Below are 12,047 nucleotides of genomic sequence, written 5' to 3' on the forward strand. Positions count from 1 at the left end.
CTCCAGGGTGGAATTCTTACGTCGGACTGAGCCTTCAGGAAGTCACAGGGCTGAGGGGATCCTTCTGCAATTTGGACGTGTTCTTCCAATGAATTCCAGGACCAGGACATACAAGAGATTCCTACCCTGCTGACAAATGGTTTCCACACAGAGCAAGACCATCAGTTATGTAAGACCAGCTGAAACTGGTGGAGAGAAACCAGGTTGCCAGTTGCAAATATGTATGTATTGTAAGTTAATTTCAGGAACAAGTTGCTGACCATGGGCCATCTGCAGGAAGTGTACTGTAGATTACTATAGCCTCTGTCGTGATAGATTTAACGAGAAACAGCGTTTGCATAAGGGAACATCAAACGTAATGTCAGAAAATCTTTCATCTTTCTGTCTGCAACAGCAAGCCGCAAGGTAGGAAAAAAAAAAAGCAGCGAACTCCACAGGTGTGGGCGACAGCTAATGCTGACATAGCTAGAACGTAGTCAGGGGTTAAATTAAAAAGTCCTTCTGATTATCATATAATTTCCCCTATTGCCCACAAACCACTTCCTTTTCTACTCATGAATTCTTCCCCATCTTCACAGCAGGCAGAAGGCTGATGCCTCTGTGTCAGGCAACCATGAAGACGGTTGCTGTAACTTTCTGTGTCCTCTGCTTTCAGCTTGAAGCCCTGTATGGTGAGTAGCATTTTGGATTATTCTCCTTGCAGTAGACATCTCTATGGAATATAACTCAACCAATGATGGGAGACAGTAAATGAGACATGATACCAAGGGGTTGGAGGAATAGAGGTAATTAAGAGAAACAGCTGCAAAAAGACCTCTCAACTTTTATATCACTAGAGTTGGCGGGAAGAGAATCCCTGCCAGTACAGGGCATTTGCTCTGAAACTAAAAAGTACAAATTTTCATTGTCTATACTCTTTAGTCCATCTGCTCAGTGTTAGTGCTCCAGCCAGTTTTCCTTGCTGGGTAGAAGGTTTTATAGCAGCATAGCAGTGAATGGCTTAATAAAGAGAAGGCAAATTATTGATATTAAACCTGCTCTTGTTTGGGCAGGGAATTTTTATACTGTGAAAAATGTATATGGCAAGGAAGAGTGAATAAGATCATTTTGGTGCAGGCTTGAAATGCAGACTGACTTAAAAGGAAGCATAGCATTCCTAATGCTGTGTTTGAGAAGGTACACGGGGACAGCACTGATCTCAGTCCAGCCACAAACATCGATGTAGCATTTTACAAGATTCAGTGTTTAATCCAGCTATGCGAAGTACAATACCAGAGCTCACATTTGTCTCTAGCCTTGATGGCTAGAGACAGGGCCAGGATGGAAATACAGATAATATCTGATTAAGAAGAGTCTTATTTTTCATACATGTACTGTCCAAGGATTTGGTATGATGCGTCATATAAGTAGGACCTGAGATTTAGTACGCACAGTTACCAAGCACCATCTATGGTCCTTTGAAGGTCGTGCCAAGGGCTATCAAATACGTTTGCCTCTGAAATTCTAGTGATCCAGGATAGGTTTCCATTCCCTCTGTAGAATTTAAGTACTCCTGAGGTTTAATACAGAATTTAAGTTTTCATTTAAATAAAAACCAGTTTCCAGCTCTTTAGGCAATGCAGGTACCCTTCTGAAGGTTAACTAATACAGCGACAGTATACTGAGTTTTCAGATAGATTGAAAAATGGGTGAAATCACAGGGAAGGAGGATTGTGATCAGTATCTCTAAAGGGACATGAGCTGCTCTTTTTCTCTTTGAATAGTTATTCTTAAATCTACTAACAAAAAATCCTCTCAATTTTGTTAAATATTTCTCAGCTAGTCAATTTAGCAGGTATACTTGACCAACATGCTTTTACATGTGTATCTATCTAAAAGGCCATTCCTCGTGAGAAGAAATGGGCTGCAATGTTCAGGGTGCAAATAATTGTTCTATCTGCTACCAGCATTTCTCCCTTCTTTCTCCCTTCACTCAAATATGGAGGACAGGATTTGGGCAGGGAGCTAGAGAGAGGAGGTGGCAGGAGAAAGAGACTGCCTGTAACAAGAAATGGTGTCTCTCAGGTTTTTTCCCTTACAGTGCTTTCAGCATAAAAAGTACTAATTATTATCATTCTTGTTAAAAAGAAAATGGCTGTAAAAGATCATCTTGATGTAAGACACTTTAACACGATGCTCTCATTTCGAGAACAAGCTAGTGGTCCAGAGAGCGTTACAAGCACTGTGACAAATTTTGGGGCGTAAAAGCAGTGTAAGTTCTGAGATGTTGGTGTGTTTTTGACTTAGTGATTAGCAAGCCCTATTTGTGATCTATGGACAGTTTTTTTCAACGTAAATAGGTAACAGAAAGTCATATATGTGTGTATATGTGTATTACGATTTGATAACCTAATTGTGTTACAGAAATTGTTTGTAAGAGCATGGAGCCTCTCTGGTGCCTGTAGAGGAACACAGGCAATGGAATTTTGGGGTACAGAGCTGTAGGATTCCATAGCACTTGAGGCTCTTGCTATGAAACATTGCACATGAGCTTTTGCATGCCAACATTTGCAAAGCATTATCACTGTTCACCCACAGATCTCAATACAAGAGGAAATCATGGTCATTTCTTAGAAGGGTGTCTGAAGTATTATCAAGAATGGCTGCTGTGTTAGTGGTATATTTTATAAGAATTTCCATATTTCACAACATCCTTTATGTAATAGAAATAATTCAGATTATCAATGGCTTCCTAGAGTAATTCTGGCCATGATTTGCTTTGCCCAGAAGCACTGCTTTCCTTTCTTAATCCTTGATTCTTGAAATGTAGGAACATGTTAGTTTTAGGCATATGACTAATGGCACTGAATTGTCAGTGTCATCTTTCAGAGTGCCTTGAAAGGTCAAAGCTATAGCAACTTAAAAAACTGTGTGTGGTTTCATTATGCATTTAGTACTAACAAACCAAATGTGTTTGTTTTAAAAGCAGGGTCTGCACTCTCCTTGCTCATCTTCAGAGGAGAACACACACAAGTGAAATTATACTCATTCTTTTTATCAGCTAATTAGTTTTCCGAGAGCTGGGGCAGATAAAACAAACAGCAAGGTAACCAAGCAAGAGTATTCTATTCTCCTACCCTAAGCCCCGAGTTTTAAAATCAATTGAAAGTAGTTTTTAAACTTCTGTTAGGACCAAAATGCGTAATGGATTGGTGATGTTTGCAAATCGCATTGGGTCTGCCAAAGAGCAACCAGAAAGCTGAAAATTGCAATCCCATTCAAACCAAAATAACCTGCCTTCCATTGGCCTCAGTGTCCAAGCACACTACCATAGAAATTCCCAAACCTCTGCCAAAGTTCTTTCCCACTGCAGTAAAGGTGAAAGCAAGACAGAAATGTACATGGCTGTAAATACACATATACATAGAATGTACACACACACACATTCTTTCATAGTTTAGCATAGCAAGATGTTACTTTCATACACATGTTCATCTCTTGTATTCACATCTGAACTACAATATTTTTCTTGACAGTCTGCTTCACATGAGGCAAGCCAGGAACACTATGCAACTCCACAGTGTGACACTGCTATGAAATGAATGAAAGATTTGTTTCCTCTTGTCTCAAACCCTTCACAAGCAATTGAATTAGCTCTTTTATGAAAAATACCAAAAAGGAACCTTATGGCCAAAAATAAGCATTTTTACTACTGAACCAGTATGATTTTTCTGTTCACTTTCGACAATACTGTGATGTAGTCTTTTATTCGCATGTTTTTTGAGGTAGTATTAGGTAGGTTTGTTGAGTGAATCTCTCAGTATTATTGGATGTTTAAGCCCCAGTTTCCTACCTCCCATCCCACTAAATGTACATTTATTCTGACTATAGCTTGGCAAATGACATCCCAAATGTGCCTGGCCATTAACCACAGAGTATTACAAGTCCATAGGGTTACCCTAGGAATGAACTGGTACAAATGGGCACAGGAGATCAGCAATCAGGCACAGGGGTGGGGGAATAAGACACCTTTTAGTATGCAAGTGAGAGCATTCACATTAGGAGCTGATGCAGAATAGCTAGTGAGTTGGAAATTCATATTGGATCTCACCCATTTTGGTCATCCATGTAGACAATTTTGTGTTTTAATCTCAGGCACTCTTGATCTAATTTTAAAATGTGCTCCCTTTATACTATGCTAAGTACACTCTTCTATATGGTCACTTGTTTCAGAGGAATAATAATTGCATTACATTTACCCAAATGCTCATTCAGAGAAATACATTACTGAGTCTTTCTTGAAAATAGGCAGTTAAGGCTTCTGGGCCTGAGAGGACAAAATGATCTTTCAGCTTGCCGTGAGGTCACATGAACTACATACTTAATGACCTCTCTCTGCCCTTTTCCATTAAAAACAAGGATTATAACCACGATCTCTGACAAACATTTTAAACCACCCAATATGAAAGGGCGATTTCATTAGCTAACTGCAAAATCGAACAATTCCCAGAGACAAACAGAGAAAGGAAATTCGAAACTGTTGCTTTAGTGCTCAGACTAGGGTAGCCCTCTGCTCCTCTGGGGCGTTCGGGCAATATGGCACTGCGTGGCTCTCTAGCTGCCCTGACAGAGTCACCATCTGCCTCTCCTCTCAGATGACCAGTGACAAATGTAGAGGTCTCAGCTACAGGTGCATACTTCTCCCAAGTGTTAAGTCAGTTTACATATTCACCATGCTCCATAGCTTGTGCTATACCACTACACTTGTTTTTTTCTGCCCTTCCCTAAATAATTTGTCTGCTGTTAGGCTTAATTTTAAAGGTATATGTTACCAAACTACAGACCATTAAACTACTGAGCATTTTAAAAGACCTTTATTTCAAATGCTGTTCTCATAGCAGCTGTTTCCTTTCACCATGCAACATCCAAGTCATCAAGAACTGTTTCTTTATTTGGCCTTTGCTTTCAGCTTTTCAGACTATATACCATTATGAGGGCTTCCACTTTCTGTATCTGTGCCTTCAGCATATCTAGAGCTCTATTTCACTGTGGGTTGGCGAGCTGTGTGTTTTGTCTGTCTTATCTTCACACCAGTGGTACAAGATGCCAAATACCTTGTCTGTTATCACAGACTTAAGTAATAGTCCTGAGAGAAGTACAGATATTAGAACTGTCGCTGAATTAGATAAGGGCACTGACTGTGCACAGTAAACCAGGAAGAGTGTGATAACTAGGAAGAGGGTAGATCAATCAAAAAGGGATAACAGTTTCTATTGCTTTCCAACTGAGCATCTCAAAGCGTCTTCCAGAAGTCCATTAGCTTATGTGTCACACTAAAAATATTTTAAAAGAGTATCATTCATTTCAATGCCCTTGCCAATGGTAGTTATTGGAGAGAAAGAATTCAAAGAAGGAAAAAGCATGGGCACTAAAAGATTGCCTCAGTGCAGAAAGAGTTGAGAGAACACAAAGGTACCCAAATGAGAATAATCTTCTGTTCCTGTGCATACGTAGGCTGGATGTCAAAGATAAGAGGTGCCTTGGGAAAAAGATTATTTATACTGTGTAATCAGTGCAATACCTGGCACAATTGGGGATCTACTCTCTGTGGATCTATACTACCATGTAGCAGTAACATCAAAGTCTTTAAGTATTTGCCCCGTATTTCCTTAGCATCATAAAATCCTGATGTAGAGTATTTTTCTTACTCAGGCTACCAGAAAACAGGAAAAACGTATACAGTTTTTTTCTACTTGACTACATAGCTGTCTGTAACTTTAATTTTAGAGTATTGCAAAAAGAAAAATTCCAAAGGAAGCACTATCAGGCTGTGCTATGCTGCCAGTACTGACATACAAACCATGTCAAAGCAGTACATGCCACAAACCCAGCCAGGAAATTCCACTCTCAGTATTGCCATAGTGGGCGGTGACGGAGGCAGTGGATTAAAAAAGAAATCCAGAACAATTATTAAAAATGTGCCTGTCTCTCGTAATGGAGGCTGCCTGTGCACAATGGACTGAATACAGTTTGATAATCCTGATGAGAAAAAGCTGCTATTCGAAAAGGAACGAAACCATATGCATTGCTTGAATTCTTTCTTGCTGTATGCGTTGGAGCATTTTCCAGACAGTCATTCTGGATGTGCCATAAGAAGATACTTTGATGCAGTGTTGAGCAGTAGGGCAAACATGAATGAACATAGACCAAAATGAGCATTTTGGTCTGGAAATAAAGTATAATGCTGGCTCATTGCGGACTCTGGATTCACAAGAAATCAAAAGTACGTTCATTTATTTGGGGGCAGATTTCCTCAGTATTTGGGGGAAAATTTTACTTTCATCTCAGCTTCTATGTATGAAGTTCATCTACTACTTTGTGGAGGTGTTTTGAGAATTTGTAAAAGCTATATGTATGATCAATATTCTTGCTCAATGCATTTTCTTTCTGCTTTGATTTTTATATTTCGTGCGTTTATCACATCATATGATTTTATAGTGTAGCAGAGACAGGATCAGATAGGCTAATGACACAAATTAGAAAATAACTTCAGCATCTTAACATTGCACGGCTTAGCCCCTGTTCCTGCATTTCTCTTCTTGAATTTTAAACAGGAAACAATTTTGTATTTTTCAGGAGTTGATAGCTGCTCATCAAGACCATGCAAAAATATAGGTAAGACACATTTGCATAATTTGGTTTATGGTTTTAAATGCCTTTCTAGATCAGAAAATACTGCCCTTGAAGAAAAAAATTGTCATTTTTTTTACAGCACACTATAACATATTTTTGTCTGAGGGAGTTTCTCATGCTATCGGTCACTGACTTTACAAAGTCAAACTGTGAGGTAGCTGGAGGTCCTCTGTCAGTTTATTTTCTTTTTCTTCTCCAAGAAATTTGTGAAATAAGAGTTGCATCTAAGAGTTTTCCAGACAGTTTTTGGGAAGGTCAAATGTGATTTTTGGGTTGCATGTGGGAGCATGCATACAGTGACATTTGTCCTCTACTCTTCCCGTTATGTTAGTGATAAAGTTGCTATAGTCATCTAAGTAATTAGGTTTAAACTTTATGTCATGCCTCAAACCACTATTTGCTCTAGAAAGGAAAGATAGGTCTTGTGGTTAACGCACTTATGTAAGAATTTTGTGTTCACATCCCATTTTAATTTTTCAGCTATATCATTAGGGTGCAGATTATGAACCATAAACCAGAGATAATTATTATCAACTTTATCCCACCTTGTTTTATCTATGAATAGGACAATCAATCTCAGGCTGGAATTATATGTCCATATAGTGTTTGGTCCAAGGAGGCCTTTAAATATTATCAAGTAACTCACTGATCCAACGGTAACAGTGACCTCTCCAGCCTTGTAGCAAATAACAGGCCAGGTTTTATCTCATCTCATTTATTTTCGCAGTAATGTCTGACATGACCAGAATGATGTACTGGTATCTCATTGTACAGGTTGCTTTCCACAGCCAGACTATTCTGAGTACCTATGTGCCTTAAGTTTCAAACACATGGTTCACTTGCTTTGTTTAAATGAGTTTCTTAACATTTCAGGGATTGTTCTCATTGCTGTGAGTGACTATACTTAATGTTTTCATGTCTTCAGATCAGCCTCATGACTCTGACCCCCAGGTGATGGTGGAATTTGAAAATGGAAACTTCAGGTTCACATTCCCCAACCCCCAAAATGTGAGTGAGTTCAGCATGACCCTCTTCAAAGGGCACGAAAAGAAGGAAATCTGTGCACTCCATTTGAACAAGGAGAAAAAGATCCCCAAGAGTAATGTCACCTACTGTCACACAGAGCATTCAAATAGCAGCACCACTTTCATTCTTAAAAATCTGGAAAGCAAGCATATTGACGTTTACACTTACTGCCTGGAGATGTTCTTACCCCCTCCTTATATAGATTGCCGGCTGAAAGAAACCTATTTGTACATCCGAGGTAAGATTACTTCTCTTCTCCCCTCACTTCAGTTTACTAATACGTAGACATTGGGCATAGCTATGCTGCAGTGAAAAATGTGACTAGAGTTTGCACAGATATTTCCAAGTCAGCTTAAAACTACTTAGCAGGGAGCTGGTAACAGTGGAGATGTATTAGCAGACTGCTCAGCATGGCCTCTCCATAATTATTCACCTTCTTGGGCAGGTTTTTGCAGACTATGCTGAGCTCTGCATATTGTTGGTGGTACCCAGGCTAGTAGACTACATTGCCTGGACTACTGCGGTCCCACCTTTGCCTGCAGCAGAAATTTTCTATTGTCCGTTTTCCAAGCTGCTGAATGTAAATGTTAAGATTGTTTCTAGCTGGGGAAAAAAATCCACTCTGAAAGCTCTCTTCATGTGCCTAGGATTAAAAACAATCATCAGCTGTAAAACATCTGTGCTAGTAGTGGTATATGGAACTCTGATGCCACATTGATGTGAAGAAGATGGTGTTCACCTCTCTGAAGCAGGCCTTCTGGTTTAGAGCCTTCCTAGGGCAGAAGAGATCCACAGCTGCTGAGAAGGGCTTGAACTAACTTCAGAAGACTCACTGCACAGGCTTTAATTTTGAATTGCCTTTCACTCAGTTGGCCTTTGGTATATTAAGCTGAAAGACCAAATGGTTTTGCTCACACGCCTTCTTGGTTTACCATATAGTTCAGTTGCAACATAGTACTGCCTTTTGTCCTTCCCTTGCCATTTTTTCCTATCTCTCAACACCAGGACTAAACAAAGATAGAAGCTGAAATGCTAAGGCTACAATTATGTGGTTGGGTCAAATTAGCTCTCAGCTCTCTCTGAACTTACAACAGCTTCTCAGAATCAAGCTGTGACATCGTTTTTTTTTTTTTGTCTGCAGTGTTTCCCAAAGCTGTTCATTTCCATTTGTACAGATAGCCAGATGCTCATAGCTATTGGCAGATGTTTCATGCCCTGTCATATTTTCTCCTAGATCTGGGCAAGGGTCATCTGGTGTCCCTCAGCTTGCTTTCCTATCCAAACATGACTGCTGAAGTCTACCCTTCTTTTGACCAGGCTGCCCTTTAAATCACCTGTGGTATTCACTGAATATAAGCTTAAGCCTTGTTCAGATCTGAAATACCATCACGCTCTCAAGCCTGGCTTGGTTTCTTTTCAGTCTACACTTTCAGCCCTGTGTACCAACAGTTTCACGTCTCCTTCTGTAAAACTGCAATGTTCTGCTTCCTCCCGAATACACTATTCCAAAGTGGCTTTTCACCTCAGCAAAGTCCTTCTCCAGAGCTCACTTTTGCTATTTTATTACTATGAAGAGAAGAGGGGAAAGAATTTGAAAAGTTATCTCTAGGGGAGGAAAATGCAAATTATCAGTAACGGCTTTTTTTGCCTCCCCATCTCCAGATAAGGAAGACTGCATTTCATTGGGACTCATGTCATGGATAATTATTGGCCTGATCATCTTTGCCATGATTTGCTGCGTCTTCTGTGTTATAGTCTGTTGCTTAAAGAACAAGGTAAGCAAGTCTATGAGACTCTGCAGAACCCTCCTTCCAAGGGTCATGGATGGGGAACTTGATTTAATGAGATTTAGAGGGTGGGACAGGCACATACTCACTCAGTATGTGATGTGTTTTTTGACGAAGAGACTGAGTTGTTAATTTATCACTGAAATTCAGTCATTGATGACAGCAGCTCAGATTTAATTTTTCTAAGACAGAATTGCTTATTGATTTAAAGGCTGGGAATCAAAGGAAAGAGCAGAAATGCTGAACAGGTCAGCAAAATTACTTTGGTAAGCAATTCACCTGATTTGTTTTTTTTTTCAAGAAGGGGAAACAAATCATCAGTGTGGCAATTCCAGCTCTGTTCTGGAGCAAACCCACTTCAACAAAGAACGAGTTGGCTCAGGAAAGAAAGGAGACCAATGGACATTAATTATTCTTTTGGACAATGTGTGTTTTTCATTTTCAGTTTGTTTTATTCCAAGTTTTCTACATAAGTTCCTGTCTATTCTGACTTCAATATTCCCACTGAAAACAGTCAGAGTAACTGCCCTACTTAAATAACAAAGGCAGGAGTGGTGGATATTAGTGACCACAAATTAAATTCATGGCATTTTCTCTCTGTTTGCAGAATCAGCAATGTGAATCCAGCTCCCATGAGTACAACAGTGAATACATGCCCATGGCAGCAGTGAATGCAGCTAAAAAAACAAGAATCTGAGGTTGTATTAAGCCTAGCTGTACTTGTACCTCTGCTTGTATCTGTTGCAAGGCTTTCCTGGGAGGGAAAGGGTTGCTTGCTGTGTCTCCCATTGATTCTAAGTGGGGGAGTGGGCGAGATTGTTACAATAGCTTGTTAATGGAGTTCATGCTGCCATGTAGCACAAAGAGGAAATGAAAAGCAAAATCTCTGGAAACCTTTTGAATCAAAATGGTGGGCTGATTCCTAGAAATGCAACTGCTTCACATCAGCGCAAAGTAATGATCTTGTGCATGAAGAAGAGATGTGAAACTGTTCCATTCAGATTCTTCAGATGATGTGCAGTACCCAAAATCTCTCTGGGGTAGTGGTTTGCTAGATTTACTTAGTGTTACTGGCTAAGGGCAAACAATGTGTAGAGAACGTGAAATGTCCTACTTAAGCCCTTGCATAGTAGCCAGAAGCAGTTTTGGACACAGAATAGAAGCAGAATTTGATGTATGGGGGTTGCATGAAACTAATTCTCCATTCCTATTCCAGGTATAAGTTGCTTGTGTCATGGACATTTTGGCAGCAGAGGTTTCCAGCTACTTGAACCTGGACAATGGGAAATCAGCATTTCCTCACCTTTCCCAGCCTCCCTGATCTCTCATGATGGTCCTGTGCTCAGTCATGAGACACCCACTCCAGTACTGTTCTGAGCTGTGTTTTGCTCTAGCCTTGTGTGTTAACTGGCACACTGCCTGATCCACTGACTTGTACATGAAGTGCTAACAATGTGTTAAAGATGTCAGCTTTAGTTGAAGAAAATGTAGTGAGTTAGCTTGAGAGTAGATTCCTGTAGTGCTGCTACAGAGGGAACTTTTATTTTCTACAGTGTCCTTTATGATAAACTTTTCATTGGGGACAAAAAAAAAGGACTACCTCCAATGCCAATCCTTGTGGCACAACCATGAAGCACTGTCAATGTATTACACATGCCCTTTTGTTAGGGCTACTTTAGCCTGATGTGATCAATTCAGCCTCCGATTCGCTGTCAAACTTCTTAGCACCACACTAGGAGATTGCAGCACGTAGGCATGCTCTCCTACACTAAGCTGTGGGACAGCAGGGGAACAAAATCTGAGAGAACACAGCAGAGACTTCACTGTGACACAATACCTCTGGTATGCATCTCTGCATTTTTCTTATTTGTGCTATCAATACTTTTTTGCCATTCACACCTTGGGGCTCCTCATGTAATTAAATTCTGAATTCTTTTACTAAAAGAGGAATATATTACTTTCAAGACTGCAATTGTTCTTTAAATCATTTAAAACCTGCAGGATATGTCCCTAAACTAAGAGGCACAATCTCTGCTATTCACATGTCTTGTAGCACAAATACAACACAGTCCATAAGGCCAGTGTATTCGTGGACTCTGCATTGCAATTATCTTCTTGTTGGACATGAAACCTTTACTACTTCCCCAATGGGTTCTGGGGTTACTTGGCCTGCTTCAAATTCCTTAGACCCTTCAGTATGAATTAAATGGTCAATCCTTCATGTTGCTTGTGAAATCCATCAAAACTCTGACCATAAATGACCAACTGGGAATCCAGCCTGGATATGTTGCCAGACACCATTTGGCTGCTGGAAGCAGAGTGGTGCATTGATTACAAGTCTCTCTGTAATTCATCGAAAAAACAAATATTGGTCAGAGGACAGTATTATGAAAGATACATAGCCTGCTTGTCTGGTAAACAGAACGATGGTTTCAAGTTTGATAAGGCAAGCAGGGACTGTCAGGCATGAAGAGGACAAGCTAGTATGTCAAGAATAGGCTTTTCCTCAACAAAAACCTAAATACATAGAAATATTGCAGAGAGAAGGTGCAGATTGTTAAC

The 12,047-nt window shown here is 40.0% G+C and overlaps 1 protein-coding gene across 1 annotated transcript; it reads left to right on the plus strand.

Moving 5' to 3' along the window:
• Positions 1 to 592: 592 nt before the first annotated feature.
• ICOS (inducible T cell costimulator) lies at positions 593 to 10,182 on the plus strand (the record flags this gene model as incomplete). Its single annotated transcript, XM_082484287.1, has 5 exons — positions 593 to 671; positions 6,616 to 6,654; positions 7,598 to 7,936; positions 9,361 to 9,473; positions 10,093 to 10,182. The coding sequence occupies 5 exons, from the start codon at positions 593 to 595 to the stop codon at positions 10,180 to 10,182; spliced, it is 660 nt and encodes a 219-aa protein (XP_082340413.1).
• Positions 10,183 to 12,047: the final 1,865 nt, after the last annotated feature.

The sequence above is a fragment of the Vanellus vanellus genome (genome assembly GCF_965231255.1).
Source record: "Vanellus vanellus genome assembly, chromosome: 5".
In the NCBI taxonomy this organism is placed as follows: Eukaryota; Metazoa; Chordata; class Aves; order Charadriiformes; family Charadriidae; genus Vanellus; species Vanellus vanellus.